The sequence below is a fragment of the Pipistrellus hanaki genome (genome assembly GCF_964339955.1).
Source record: "Pipistrellus hanaki genome assembly, chromosome: 18".
NCBI lineage: Eukaryota > Metazoa > Chordata > Mammalia > Chiroptera > Vespertilionidae > Pipistrellus > Pipistrellus hanaki.
In genome coordinates, this window is record NC_140520.1 from 32,374,670 (window position 1) to 32,390,023 (window position 15,354).

The 15,354-nt window shown below is 56.7% G+C and overlaps 1 protein-coding gene across 20 annotated transcripts in view; it reads right to left on the minus strand.

Annotated features, from left to right (window-relative positions):
* The window catches only part of NFASC (neurofascin), a 187,774-nt gene that overhangs the window by 30,393 nt on the left and 142,027 nt on the right, over window positions 1-15,354 (minus strand). For 10 of the 20 annotated variants that reach the window (XR_014793330.1, XR_014793331.1, XM_084865804.1 and 7 more), the window contains 9 exons: window positions 14,433-14,477; window positions 13,235-13,336; window positions 12,743-12,940; window positions 11,999-12,069; window positions 9,250-9,472; window positions 7,182-7,297; window positions 5,316-5,520; window positions 3,569-3,691; window positions 1,695-1,868 (listed from right to left, as the gene is read on the minus strand). Coding sequence is in view for 18 of the 20 variants with exons in the window: in XM_084865804.1 (XP_084721930.1) it covers window positions 1,695-1,868; window positions 3,569-3,691; window positions 5,316-5,520; window positions 7,182-7,297; window positions 9,250-9,472; window positions 11,999-12,069; window positions 12,743-12,940; window positions 13,235-13,336; window positions 14,433-14,477 (1,257 nt within the window). In the remaining 2 variants the exon portion in view is untranslated. The remainder of the gene's footprint in view (window positions 1-1,694; window positions 1,869-3,568; window positions 3,692-5,315; window positions 5,521-7,181; window positions 7,298-9,249; window positions 9,473-11,998; window positions 12,070-12,742; window positions 12,941-13,234; window positions 13,337-14,432; window positions 14,478-15,354) is intronic. The other 10 variants (XM_084865797.1, XM_084865813.1, XM_084865796.1 and 7 more) reach the window with 3 other exon arrangements.

The window sequence follows — 15,354 nt, forward strand, 5'->3', positions numbered from 1 at the left end:
TGGAAGGTCACAGGAGGAGGGAGCTTATGGTGTGACTCATTCCTGGTTTACGAGACCAGAGAGGACCTCAGAAAGGACTGCAAGCCCTTCTCCAGCTCCTACCGCCCACCTCGGCCCGCCCCCAACCCCCACCCCGGTGCTGGCCGCTGGGAAGGGGTGCAGGGCTGCTTAGGAAGCTGAGTTGGGAGCCCTGGGCTAAGGCAGCAGAAGCAGCAGGGCCTGGCAGGCCGGGAGTGAGGAGCTGGTGCTCGCCTGGGTGGGGTAGGGTTCTCTGGAGGTCCGATCTGGGCCTCCAGCCTTCTGGAGAAAGCACGAGACACGATCACCTGCTGCCAGCCCCAAGGACCCCACTCACACCACCTCTCCTCTGGAGCCTCCCCTGCAGCCTCAATGCCCCAGCCCCCGCACAACCATGGCACCTGCCCCATCTGAACATAACATTCCTCATGCTAAACTGCAACTGGACGTTCTCATGGATGTCGCCCTTCTAGACGGTGTGAGCTTCCTACCTCGTGTCCCCCACTTCTGGCACTGTGCCTACCACCTCACAGTGTGGGGGCTCAAGGAATGGGCTTGTGGAATGGACCACTGTGCCGCTGGAGAGGCAGTGGGATCCCCCTTTCATAGGGGATCTGCTGATATCAAAGCTTCCATAGTCACAAACCGGAAAGAGGCTCCTTGGTAGCAGTCAGTGTGTGCCGGTGGGCCTGGAGCCCCCTCTAGTGGAGCTCTCTGGCAGTTCCGCTCCGGCGGGGATCGCTAGGCTCCAGGAAGACACCACGACCCAGGAGATGAATCCATTTGCTCTTTGTGAAGCCGGTTTGGCAAATGGCTGTTTCCCAACCCCCCTTTCCTCTCTGCAGCCTGACAGCTCCCTCAATTCGGGCTGCAAGGAGGGACTACATCGACTCTTGCTCAGGGCAGGTGGCTTCAGTCAGGGCTCTCTCCCCTCCCTCCTTGAACCCATGTGCCCTTGGGAGAAGAAGGGGTGTCCCCAGAGCCGGGGTGGGCACTCTCAACATGCAGGCCAAGTTCAAGGTGCAGAGAGCAGACCCCATTTCAAATGTGATAACACTCCTGTCCCTAAACAGGAGAGCGCTTTCACTGTTCCTTGGGGCTCACTAGCCTATTTACCACTGTGCCTCTGGAGGCAGTGGGGTCCCCCTCTTTCATAGGGGATCTGCTGTTATCAAAGCTTCCATAGTCACAAACTATGAAAGGATACGAGAGGGAAGAGAAAACAGATTACAGGTTTTCTCTTAGGAAGCTGAGTTGGGAGCCCTGGGCTAAGGCAGCAGAAGCAGCAGGGCCTGGCAGGCCGGGAGTGAGGGGCTGGTGCTCGCCTGGGTGGGGTAGGGTTCTCTGGAGGTCTGATCTGGGCCTCCAGCCTTCTGGAGAAAGCACGAGACACGAGAAAGAGGCTCCTTGATACCAGTCACACATTCTCCCATCTCTTCCGTATCCCCCGCCAGGCAATGTGGGGACCCGGGTCAGATGACCAGTCTCAGGGACCTGAGTTGTCCAGCACCTACCTACCTACCTGCCAGCACACAACACAGGTTCCCTGCTTCCCCTGAAGGACCTGTAGCCTCCTTTCCCCTCCATCCCAGGAGGCCAGGCAGCCAGGGGCCAGGTCAGAGCTTTCTCTGAGTTAGCTGGGCCCCGTCACCCCGAGGCCCCCACAATGCACCTACCTTCATTCGGGGAAGCCGGTGACTCCTCCGTGACGGCCTCCCCAGAGCCCACCTGCGTCCTGGCGCTCAGGGTGAAGCGGTAGCGGGACACGGGGTCTGCTCTCTGCACCGTGAACTTGGTCTGGTTGGGAGAGAAGTTCTCCACCATCTGCTTCCCTAGTTTGGTTCCATTAACTGGGGAGAGACAGGCACGTGGAATTGAACTTCGGCAGGGCTGACCGCGATCAGTTACATAAGCTGCAGCTGCAAACCTTCCCGGCTCAGCTGTAAGGGATACGGTGCAACCCGCCCCTTCGCCCCTGTGAGCACCTGACGGCTCGGGGGATGGGAGATTCGACCAAAGGCAGCATGCAGGGCAGGGGCTCCTTCCTGCTGTTTGAGGACACACCAGGGTTGCTACTTTTCACTCATCCTGTGATCTCAGGCTCACTGTACTTATGCGGCTGATTCTGAAAGACTCCATGTACCATCTCCAAGCCTTTTCAATGGGTTTCTTTCTTTCCTTCAAACTTATGGATTTCTTTCTTCCTTTCAAACACAACTAGGGCAAACCCACTAGCGCAAGCATGTCAAACTCGTGGCCTGCAGGCCACAGGCCTCGTGTATTTGGCTCCTGTTGGCCTTTTGAGTTTGACATGCTTGCACTGGAGTGTCTACTTAATGCTTTCTTTGTAAATAGCCTGTTCAGTGTACCTCGAAGGTACACCTCTGGTCACTCAGGCTGGATCTGGAGCAGCACACAGCACACAGCCGGGTACTGACCCATTGCAAACCAGCAGCTTTATTGCTAGCTTTAGCCAGGGCCCAGGTAAGTTTCTATTGAATGAGTACAAAAAAACGTTTTACGTACATGTTAAAGGCATGCTTTAGATTTAAATACCCATTGCATTTTGAAGTTATTTGTTACATGTTCTTACAAGCTAATATCCTTTTAAAGAATTACTGTGATTGTCCACAAGCCTTAGAACAGAAAACGAGAATTCTTGTGAGCCATCTGCAATGGGTTAAAATCGTTAACGCATTACCCAGCCCTTAGAGTCTAAGGGAAAACAAAACAAAGCACAAGTATGAAGGCACTAAGGCTTAGACTCTAAGGCTTAGAGCGCCCCACTGAGCGGCAACATGGCCTACTTTAGAGGGCAGAGGGCTTCACGTTTTTTCAAATGTAAGGACACTCCTATCCCTGCAGGGAGACACTGAACTCCTGAGGCGAGGTCCTTATGGGGTCACTCCAAGTTCTCCCCAGGTCTCCAAACAGCCGCCTTCCCATAACTGACCCCTCGTTGAGTGGCCGAGTGCTGTGTGGACTCTGTGTGGGCACTGTCTACCTCAGTGGTTGGCAAACTCATTAGTCCACAGAGCCAAACATCAACAGGACAACGACTGAAATTTCTTTTGAGAGCCAAAAACCAACTTCTGTGCTTGGGCCACAAAGTTTCAACTGCTCTGTACGTGCGCGCCCACACGTGGTATTTTGTGGAAGAGCCACACTCGAGGGGCCAAAGAGCCGCATGTGGCTCTCGAGCCGCAGTTTGCCGACCACTAGTCTACCCCATCTGATGGCCGTTCTGTCAGAGGAGGAGCCCTCTCTGAGACTTGTAGGTGTTGGGACTATAGGATCCCCGAGGACTGGGGTTGGATCCCTCATTAGACCAGAAGCTCCTTGTCTCCCAGGCACCTAGACGCTCCCTGCTGGAGGGACCTGCGTTAGGAAAGCAGGGCTGGGTCTCACTGCCTCCCCTAATCCTGGGGGAACTGTTCCCCTGGCAGTGCCCTCTGCCCACACCCCAGGGCCCCTGGGGTCCTCAGGCAAAGTGGTGAGCATAGGGCTCCTGACCCCCAGATTAGCGAAGAGCAAGCAGAGCGGGACGTACAGGGCACGTATCGGAGAGAATATCCGGTCAGGATGCCGTTGGGGTGCTCCGGGTGGTCCCACTCCAGGTTGATTGTCTGCGGGTTGGGCTGCCGGACGCGGAAGCGCCTGGGGGCGCTGGGTACTTGGGGAAGGAGAGGAGAGTGGGGGAGGTGAGGGGAGTGGGAGGGGGCGGGCAGGAGGAGGAAAACAAAACAAAGCACAAGTATGAAGGCACTGATCGGACAACCCCCATGCCAGGCGGCTGCCAAGCCAGAGCCCACGGCCCATCCAGGATGGGCGCCCCCTGTCAGGACAAGCCTGGCTCCAACTCTGTTTAAATGGGAGAAGTAAACCGAGGGTTCCTATAGCAACTGCCATGGATTGAGCACGTTAGGCTCCGATGCTGCAAAGATACCTCCAAGAGGGGCAGAGCACGCCTCGGGCAGGGAAACCACTGTCACTGTTTCCTACGGAGGCCCGGCTGCTTGTCCTCAGACAAAGGTTGTCACCTGCAGGTCCCAGCGGCAGGCCCACGCGACTGAGCTGAGGGCGCTGGGCTCAGGGGGAGAGGAAAGAAAGCCCAGATGGAGCATGTGGACAGGTGAGGGGCAGGAGAGATGCGGGGAGGCTGATGATCAAAACCAAGACAAGCCTGGCCAGTGTGGCTCAGTGGTTGAGCATTGACCTGTGAACCAGGAGGTCACAGTTCGATTCCTCGTCAGGACACATGCCCAGGTTGCAGGCTTGAGCCCCAGTATGGGGTGTGCAGGAAGCAGATCAATGATTCTCTTTCATCATTGATCTCTCTCTCTCTCTCTCTCTCTCTCTCTCTCTCTTCCTTTCCCTGAAAACATATTAAAAAAAGCAACACACACACACACACACACACACACACACACACACACGGAGGAGGAAAAGACAGGAATAAAGAAAGCAAGAGGGGCCTGGGCCGGTTAGCTCAGTTTGTTAGAGCGTCGTCCCAATACACCAAGGTTGTGGGTTAATTCCTAGCAGAGCACATACAAGAATCAATAATGAATGCATAAATAAGTGGAACAACAAATCAATGGTTCTCTCTCTTTCTCCAAAATTAATTGATTTTTTTAAAAAAAAGCACGAGGGAAGAACAAAGGAGAGTCAAGAGAGGAGGAAGAGAAGAGGAAAATAACAGCTGAGAAGGGAGGGAGGAGAAACAGAAACGGGCGAAGAAAGCCCCAAGCTGACGAGAAAAGATTGGCTAGAATAGGAGATGGCCTGGGGACTTGGTAGGGGTCTGCCTGCCAGGCCCAGGGCAACCATGAACCTGCAGTCGGCAGGCGCCCCTCTGCAGGGCCACTGCCCCCGCAGGCCAACGACCTCAGCGAAAGCTTCTTGATTGCAGTGGCGAGAGCTGTGCAGGTCCTGGCTGCTGGCCCACTGACCGATGCCTCTAGGGAGTCAGGGTGACTGACCGCTTCAGCCTCAGGTGGCAGGCAGCCGTGGTTCTCCCAGTGCCCTGGGCGTCAGTCTGTGTGCCCGTCTGGAATTACGTCATCAGACCACACCAGTGTTCTCTGGAGGCACAACCTCACCAGGGCGGGCCAGATAGGCGATGCGGTGCTGTGTGGGGATGGTAGGAGCTGCGCAGCTCACAGGTCATCAGCTCCTCGAGGTCGTGCAGAGGTCAAGTGGTGCTGTCCGTGCCACGCCACCTGGGGCTGCTCCATGTCCACCGGAACGCGGTGCCTGGGCCTGCCCCACCCTGAAGCGCTGCAGGTCGGACCTACCTCCTTCCGGGGTGGTGAACTCCTTGGTTTCACTGCGAGGCCCATCGCCTCTCCCATTGACCACAACCATCTCCAGCTTGTAGTTGCTGTAGGGAAAGAGGCGGGACACCACGCCCCGGAGGCGGTCCCCCGGGAAGCCGGCTTGCTGTCTCTTCTGAGACACCCACAGGCTCTTCAGTAAGCTGCTCTCCCGCCAGTAGTAGGCCTTCAGGACAGAAGCAGGCCGGTGAGGGGGCGCCAGGCGGGGCTGGGTTAGTGGTTAGAGGTGGTGGTGGTGGTAGTGACCGGTCTTCCCTTTGCTGCCACAGGCTCCACGTCCCAAATGAGCTCATCAGGGCCACGCGGGGCGGGGAGGAGGCCGACAGTCCCCATTCGTTAGCCACTGAGCCCGTCTGAACGGATGTCAAACAAGCAACAAGGTGTTTGGTTTCGGTCGCCTCTCCGGAGAAGAGGCAAGCTGGCCAGGCCCACGCTGCTCCACCATGAGCCTTATTTCGAAGCTGGGGACCAGGTTGCTCAGGGAGTCTGTGCCAAAACTGCAAATACCGGCCACAGGTCCAAGCGTGGCAAGCTGTGTCCTGTGCTCAGAGGCCCAGTCCCCTGAGCAGGATTAGTACGGTTTAAGCCTGGCGGCAGGAGGAGTTGGAAAATAGCGGGTTACCCCCACAAGTCTGACTATGAGAAAAAGCCGTTTTAAGCCTTTGAAGTCAAACGTTGCTGTTAATATCGTCTGAAGACCTTTAGCATGGTGTCCACGTCAGTGACAAGCCAGGCAGCCTGGTGGCAAGAGCTGGGACGGGACGGCCTATGGGAGGTGGCAGTGGCCCAGGTAAGGCTGAGAGCCAGCGTGTGAAACAGGGTCTGATTAGCAGTTGGTAGGAAGCACCAGGTCAGGCTGCCTCACCAGCACCACCTAGGCCTCCATCGGCAAGGTAAGGAGGAAGTCCAGGCTTAAGAGGGCACCCAATGGGACCTTTAGCCAGAACAACCTCCAGGCAAGGAGGTTCAAGGTACAAGCCAACTGTTAGGGGAGAGCTCGTTCAAGTGTGAACATCATCTTGCCTGCCTTCTCCCCACTTACAAATTCATTTTCCAAGGAGAGACTGGCCTCTCCATTCTGCCCCCGATTGTCTACCAGCCAACGCTCCACCAATGACCTCTGAGGTCACAACCTGTGTGAGTATCCCGTGGCTACAGCCTCCCTCGCTTCCCAGGCCACTTTCAAACAGAGCCATTCCTAGGAAGAGCCTTGCTTATCCTGAGTTTCCTCTCCCTTTCCCCCAACTCAGCTCACCCTTTCAAAGAAGAGAGAAGACTGAGCAGAAACCACCCCCAGGCAGGAAGACCAGAAGCCAAGAGCCGGATGGCCCCGGTGCTGGATCACCTGGCGTGGCGGTGACCACAAGGAAGGCTTCTGCACCCATTTAGCGGTTACACCTGTTAGTTGGGGCTTCCCAAACTCAGACCAGGAGAGGCAAGCAGCCCAGCGGGGACCATTAGGAGCAGGCAGAGTGTAGCTCAGTGGTGCCTCAACAGAGCTTCCGTGAATGCGTGTGCATCCACTCACGCCTTACAGGCATGGCGTGCGATGCAACATCCACCCAAAGCCACGGCCCTTCACGTGATTTCCTGCTGAGCATCCTCTCTCAGCATTTCTGTTGCAAGACACACACACCTGGGAGTGTGTGTCCATGTACAGGAGTATAATTTTGAGGGACTAACCCTAGACATCATCTTCTTGAATTACCTCTGAGTTCCATAGCTCCCCCGAGGCCCCCTCCCAAACATCCGCTGGCCTGCACCTGCTACCCCTTGCCCTGGTTATGGAGCGGGTGGTTAGGCGGGGCTGGGAGCTGGCTTCCTCACTCGGTACTCCCTGAGCTGGCCCTGCACCGTGTCGGAGTAGACGCGGTTCCACTGAAGGCTGATGGCTGTGCTGTTCAGGACTCGGATTTTAACGTCAGTGGGTGCAGCCCTGGGATCTGCAATGTGTTGGGACAGAGAGCAGGTTATGCTGGCACGGTTGGCCCCAGGACCCCAAGCTCCCCTCGACTTTTCTCTGCTGCCCATACCCTCTACCCCGCTCTGGACCCTGAGGGCAGGGGCTCTGTCTCCTCCATCAGACTGTGCTGGGAGGAGTGGGGAAAGGCTCAGGACAAAAGGGTGGCAGCCCAGGTAGGAGGGCAGGGATTTGCTACCCTCAGGTGCTGAGTAGTCTCCGTGTGCCCTCCACTGCATTCTCCACCCTTCCCCGCCCTGCGCCATGTCCCAGGAGGCTGCCCTTCCTGCACCAAGTCAGCTGGGCTCCCTTGTCCTCAGGTTCCCGGATGGGTTTGCCCGATAGGAGGCGCCAACAGGAGATCCTGGGGCAGGAGATGTAGCTATGCCCCTTGCCGCCTGTTTGTGGGGCTGACAGCTGACAGCGTTGCATTCTTCTGCCCAAGACCCTGGCTCCTATGGCCCTCAATGGCATGGTGACTCACCCACCCGCTTCCCCTTCAAGGCTCAGGGTCAGCCTCTAGCCCTCCAGGTGGTCACCATAGTGTGCTGTTTCCCCTCGAGCCCTGTGCTTACATTAGAAACAGTCTGCCTTGAGTGGTATTTGCCTCCTGCCAGGAAACATCACCACGAGAATAGAGGCACCTTATCCGTGACCACCTGTAATGGGAGGGCCACTCCCTCCCCCAAACTGGTTTCCGCCCCCTTTCTCCATTCCGCTGCAGAAGCAGTTCGGCCTCATCCCCTCTACTCCCTCAGAGCAGAGGCCACAGAGCAGGCAGATGCAATGGAGACTGGGGGGCGGTCCGTGAAGTTCATGACCAGATGCTGCCCATCCCATACTTGCCATCCAGTAGTCTCCTGTCCAGAAGTGTCTGCCACCACGGAGATGAGGAGTGGGATGGACAGAGGCCTGCTGACCTTCCCTCCTTGCCCCCCCACCCTCCCCCCCCGGCCAACCTCATCTCCCAAGTGGGTTCAATCCACAATCACCTCCAGGAAAGTGGAGCACAGGCCCCAACCCTCACTTCTTCCGGTCTCACTATTCAAACATTGCCGGCCCCGGCTCCTGACTCCAGTATTGCCCCTGTGACTCCACTCCTCCCTAAGACTCCCCCCAGCCCCCCTCCCTTTCAGTCACCCCATGATCTCTTCTTAGATCTGACCCAGACCCACTGTGGTACAATTCACCTTGATTGGGGGGGAGGGGGGCAGGGGGAGGTGCCCCACTGCCTCTCCTGCCTTGCTCAGCTGTCTACCGAATTGATGTGCTGGGGACAAAGAAGCCACCACCGCCTGGGAAGCCAGGAACCTGCTTCCACATACATGCCCAGAATCTCATTGATTCACCCCCTGCAAGATCCTAAGGGAGTTCTCTTTTTATGCTCAGTACCGAGGGCCAAGAGCATCCTGGGAATGCTGGCAGGAGGAGGCTGGTCTGGGTGGCTCCAGTCTGAGGCTCTGCAGACCTCCTCCATCCCTGAAGGCTGGCTGGGGGAGCCGGGGGAGAAGTCTGGCCTGAGGCCCTGCTTCCTGGGCGGAGCTAATGGCTTCTCAGGATACACAGTCCTGAAGTCTTTCTTGGTGCAGCGAGAACTGGCAATAGGCAGACCAGGAGGCCTGGGTTCAATTCTCACGCCCAACACTTGCTGTTGTGTGATACAGCCCACATTTTCCTCGCGGGGGCCTGAGTTCACATCCATAACATAGAGTACTGGACTAGGTGATGACGGGGAGTAATTTTAACTGGTGCCCAGATGACACACTTCCGCTCCCGACACTATGAGGGCCCATCTGCTGCTACGTAGGTCAGTTTCCTCTTTCCCGGGAACTAGCTGTCCTCCCAGTTCTGGGAAGCCCCACGACCCACCCCGAGGTTCCTAGTCTGTGAGCCCAGCCGGGAGGGCCTGGGTGCGGGCTGGAGGAAGGTACTCACAATCTTCTCCGGAGTAACCGATGACCGTGTCTGGCTCAGGGCCCTTTCCAAAGTCATTCTCGGCCTGCACTCGGATCTCATAGGGCACGTAGACAGGGGTCTGCCCGACCACGTAGCGGGAGCCCCACACGGTGGCGTTGTTCCAGGTTTCTCGAGTCTCTCTCCGCCGCCACTTGACTATGTAGCGCAGGTTGGGGCCAAAGGCGGAGGTGGCATTCATGGGCTGGGCGGGGAGAGACAGAGGGCAGAGGTGGAGGGGCAGGTGGGGGGCCCCAGACCCACCCACAACTCGTCTCTTTCTCCCCCAGGCACCCCTCCAGATCTGCCCAACACTGCCCAGCCCCCACCCTCACTGAGTCCTCCAAGAGCCGAGTCCCATGACTCAGCACACAGATTTTCTGTGTCAAAGACGTCCCCCAAGACCACACCAGCGTGACCCCACATGTGCAAGTGCATAGGGAGCAAAAGCCTTATTTTGGAAGGACCCTCTCCTATGGTGGAGCAACAAGAAAAAACATGGATGATAATATAATATTCTCCAGTCAGAAAGGCACGAGCTCTGGGTTAGCCACTGCATGCCTCCTGCCCATGAACTCCAAGTTACAGAGCCGACTTCAGCTCTCCCGAACGCAGGCAGGTCTGTTCTGTCCTCCCAATGGGTCCCACCCTTCTCAAAGTGGGCGGAGCTCTGCCCTCTGCTCCCTAAGGGCCTGCCCCCATAGAAAGCCCCAGAGCACAGGATGGAGAGTGGACCTCAAGCAGACCCTGCTCAGCCCTGTGGATGTGCTGGCATCTGGGATCGGCCAGGCCCCATTGCTGAGGCTGCTGGGAGACCAGGCCCTCAGCAGGATGGGGATGGTCTGGACTCCCAACACTGAGTGTCCTGTTTTCATGACATGTGGCCACAGCACAGAAGTGCATTTCAGCAGCCAAGTTTGCATCTCTCTAGGACAGCGTTTTTCAACCGCTGTTCCGCGGCACACTAGTGTGCAGCGAGATGTTGCCTGGTGTGCCGTAGGTGCAGACAAGACAAGAATTTTATAATTTTTCACTATTTTGTTTACTTAATATTTCATAATAAAGTAATTATAAAATACTTTCTTTGTGTTTATTTGATTCCTATTCAAGAGAATTACTTTATATATAGTCAATATAGGCACAGAGTTAAATTTTTTAACATTTTCTAATGGTGGTGTGCCTGGTGATTTTTTTCATGAAACAAGTGTGCCTTTGCCCAAAAAAGGTTGAAAAACACTGCTCTAGGATGTAGTTTGAAAACAAGTCATTCTGATGCCTGGCCAACATGACTCAGTGGTTGAGCGTTGACCTATGAACCAGGAGGTTACAGTTTGATTTCTGGCCAGGGGTCAGAGCACATGCCCATGTTGCAAGCTCAAGCCCCAGTATGAGGCATGCAGGAGGCAGCCCACCTCTGATTCTCTCTCATCATCGATGTTTCTATCTCTCTCTCCCTCCCCCTTCCTCTCTGAAATCAATAAAAATATATTTTTTAAAGAAGTCATTTTGAGGTGACACATCCAATTTTGATTTGAAAATGTAGACAGTGAACCAAAGTGAAGATGGAGTTCTTCAAACCTGGCCTGGAGTTCCTAGTCCTGACTGCGAGAAGGTCTACGCTGACAACGCCAGCCGCTGGCCTCTCCTCACTCCCAGCAATCTCGTGAAAGGACCCGGAACACCAATGCGAGCCCAGTGTTTATGCCCAATTGTTTCCAGTCCAACCTCAGCCCCTCCTCCTCCTTCTTTTTTTAATCCTCACCTGAGGATATTTAAAAAAAAAAAAAAAAAAAAAAAAAAAATATATATATATATATATATATATATATATATATATATATATATATATATAATTGATTTTTTTACAGAGAGGAAGAGAGAGGGATAGAGAGTTAGAAACATCGATGAGAGAGAAACATTGACCAGCTGCCTCCTGCACACCCTCTACTGGGTTATGTGCCTGCAACCAAGGTACATGCCCTTGACGAGAATCAAACCTGGGACCCTTGAGTCCGCAGGCCAACGCTCTATCCCAGTGATCGGCAAACTATGGCTTGCGAGCCGGTGCTCTGTTGACTAATGAGTTTGCCGACCACTAGAATAGGGGCTTACTCACAAGGAACAAGAGCCTGTAATTATTGGGATTGAGAATCTAGGTCAGTGGTCGGCAAACTCATTAGTCAACAGAGCGGCAAACCATAGCTCTCGAGCCAAACCAGTTAAGGCCCCTGAGGATATTTTTTCCCATTGATTTTTAGAGTGGAAGAGAGAGGGAAAGACAGAAATATCGATGTGAGAAAATCACATCTATTGATTGCCTCCTGCACACGCCCTGACCAGAGCCTGGACTGGGACGGAGCCTGCAACCAAGGTATGTCCCCTTGACCAAAAATGAACCCAGGACCCTTCAGTCTGTAGGTCAACGCTCTATCCACTGAGCAAAATGGGCTGTGCCTCAACCCCTCCTTCTTCTGAAGAAAGAAGCCCATTTTATTTTGCTGGTTCTCTATGGTTTTGCCAGACTGCCCCAACCACCTCTGCTCCTCTCTCCTGTCTTAAATCTTATCTAGACACGCTCCTGCTTGGTTTCTGGACGCCCAACGCAGACAAGTGGCCACCACACCAGCCAGGCCGTCTGAGCCACCCTGGAGCCTTGGGGCATCAGAGGCATGAAGGGCGAGGGGACCCAGATGCACACTGCTGCCTGCGAGGCTGGGCTGGGGACACTCACCGTCCATGTGATCTCCATGTTGTTCTTTCTGGTCCCCTCTCCTTTCACGTCGCTGGGATTGGACTCAGGGGCTGGAACCCAAATTGACACGAAGTTCAAGTCCAATGCGTCCAGGGCACTGTGAGCACACCCCCCCCCCCCCCCCCCCGGCCCTCGTCTGGTATCTCCTCTGTGTCTCTGCATTCCCGACTCATGGGCAACAGAACATGCTCTGCCATATCTCACGTGTGAGGCGTGCCTGCCTAGCTCGCTAACCCCTCTCCATTGCAATGCCTCTCAGACAGACCTGTCATGAGGCTTTCCACACTTCAGATGCCCATATAGCCAACCCGAGGATCATCCCCTTCGTGGATTAGTCGCTAAATGTGTTTCATAGCAGGCGGGTTTATCCCAGCATTTAACATTTTGGGATGCCAACAAGCCAGTGTGACTTCAGAATGCTGAATGTTACCCAGGAAAAGAAATCTGATAAAACACCGGGTTACACGTTCCTGCTGCACGTGTCTGCCACAGCTCTTCCCTTCCAAGCAGACCATCGGCGTTATTAACGACATCAGTGATAATAAACATGACAGGCCACGTGAGTGCTCGCATCTCAGACGGAATCCTCCCAGCAGCCCCTCTGGCACGTGCTGATATTACAGATGAGGGGCCACGCCTTGGAGCCATTAAGACACGTGCCCAAATCCGCACGGCTGGGGGCCGGGGGCTGGGGGCACCCAGCGGGAGCCCTCGGGTACTCACGGGCCCCACTGGTTCTGTAGCGCTCGGACGGGAGGCTGGGGTGGCTGCTGCCGACCTCGTTGACAGCGATGACCCGGAACTGGTAGTTGACGTACGGGGACAGCTGCAGGACGGCCGAGTTGACGCTGCCTGGGAACTTGGAATGGTCGTGCCAGACCCCCGGCTGGAACTGGTCCTCTTCGAACTGGACCACATAGTCTGAGGGCACAATGGAGAGACAGGCAGCGGCTTCAGGGGCTGAGCCAGCTGCCTTCTTCCGGGAAGCATCCCCCACGGCTTCCATCCTCTCCATCACCTCCCTCCGTAGAGAGAGAGGCACAGGGAGGATTCCTAGCAAGACCTTGAAAGGGAGGCAAGGCTTCCGTGGGGTCTGCAAACAGCCCAGGGCATGGGCCAAGTGAGGCGGATGGGGACGGACTCCAGGGCCAGGCCTCCGAGCTCCTAGCTGCCCCCGCCCTCTCCTCCAGCCCAGAGCGCAGGGCCCAGGCTGACCTGTGATGGGGCTGTTGTTATCGTCCCCTGGGATCCAGGTCAGCCTCACGCTCCTCTCGGCCAGGTCGGTGAGCTCCAGGTCCCGGGGTTTGTCCGGCCGTCCTGGCAGCAGAGGGGGAAGACAGGGCGCAGGATTCCCGAGTTAGAGCCAGCCCACCCTCGTGCTGGCCCCGGCCCCGGCCATGCCCACAGACAGGGCCCTGGAGGGCGGAGGCCACCACAGCAGGGCCCACCCCCAGCCTGCCCCGGAGGGTCAGCACAGGGCCCACCCCTTCCCTCAGCGGGTCAGGGAGAACCAAGAGGAGACTCCAGTTCCGCCTCCCTCTCCGAGAGTATCCAAGGATGCCCGGGACAGAGAGAGTCGGACCGGCCAGCCCACTCCTGCAGGGATCTTGGAGTGCAGGCGGTTGGCAATGCTTTTCACTAGACGCGTGTTCACATTTAAGCCAGCAAGGAAGGAAGTGTGGCCTATGTCTCGTTTCCTCAGGATTATTATTTTCTACTCTGTACGCCACGGCTCTGAGGGGCAGGAGCTGGAGGCTGTGTGGGTGCTGAGCGAGGCAGACAGGCTCAGGGGATGGGAGGGAGGAAGGGGACCAGGCCAGGGAGGAGATGGGGGTGTGGTCAAGAAGTTCCAGGGATGGACAGGAGCCCAGCAGGCTGCCTACATCAGGGAGGCAGCACCGTTTGGGGGCTCCAGTCTCACTGGGTTGCCTTAGTGGGAGTGAGTGCCATCCAGGGTCGGGAATAAAGCCATGCCACCACGGACTGGTGGGATGGCATAATTTCCCCCTCTATGGCTTCTCGAACCAGCCATTTCCGCACGATGGCCGATTACTGGAAGAATCTGGAAGGTGAGCCCCCATTCGTGTGTGCAGACTGTTTGTGGGGTACATAGTGTTGGACGTGGAGAGGCTGCAGGAAACGTGGGCCCACAGATGGTTCGAAGCACGTGGGCCACAGGCCTCCCCATGGGCATGGTGAGAGGTCAGAGGTCAGGGACGCAGGAGAAAAGGCAGCCAAGGATGTCTAAGCTCAACCTGCACCTGAGCAGGAAGCCCGGGCTGTGATGCTCGAGGAGGGAGCGGATTGGGCAGGGTGTGGGGGTGACGCACCGCCCACCCTGCTCTCTTCTGAGACCCCACCCTCCCCGGGCCTAGCAAGGGCTTTGGTGAGGGTCCCGATTAGTAAGAATTACCTTTGGGGAGGGCAGCCAAACCGTTAGTTGGAGTGGTCTGATCAGCTGCAAAGGTAAGACGGTTAACCAGGTTAGCTGGTTATCTGGGGTTAGAGGTGCTCCAAGAGGGTGGGAACAGGCAGCCGAGGCTGGGAGAGCTGCCCCTGCAACATGTTTCCCACGGCTAACCCCTCCTTCCACAGAGCCGCACCCCTAGAGGCCTCCTGTGGCCCCATCACCCTCCTGTCCCAGGGCCCCATCACCCTGAGCCCCATCACCCTGAGCCCCATCACCCTGAGCTCCATCACCCTGGGCCCCATCACCCTCCTGTCCCAGGGCCCCATCACCCTGGGCCCCATCACCCTGAGCCCCATCACCCTGAGCCCCATCTCCCTGGGCCCCATCACCCTGAGCCCCATCTCCCTGGGCCCCATCACCCTGAGCCCCATCTCCCTGGGCCCCATCACCCTGAGCCCCATCTCCCTGGGCCCCATCACCCTGAGCCCCATCACCCTGGGCCCCATCACCCTCCTGTCCCAGGGCCCCATCACCCTGGGCCCCATCACCCTCCTGTCCCAGGGCCCCATCACCCTGAGCCCCATCACCCTGGGCCCCATCACCCTCCTGTCCCAGGGCCCCATCACCCTGAGCCCCATCTCCCTGGGCCCCATCACCCTGAGCCCCATCACCCTGAGCCCCATCACTCTGGGCCCCATCACCCTTCTGTCCCAGGGCCACCCCACCATCATTCTGAGCCCCATCTCTCTCCTGTCCCCCCAACACCCTCCTGTCCCAGGGCCCCATCACCCTGGGCCCCATCTCTCTCCTGTCCCAGGGCCACCCCACCATCATCCTGAGCCCCATCTCTCTCCTGTCCCCCCATCACCCTCCTTCCTGTCTCAGGGCCCCATCTTCCTCCTGTCCCAGGGCCCCATCACCTCCT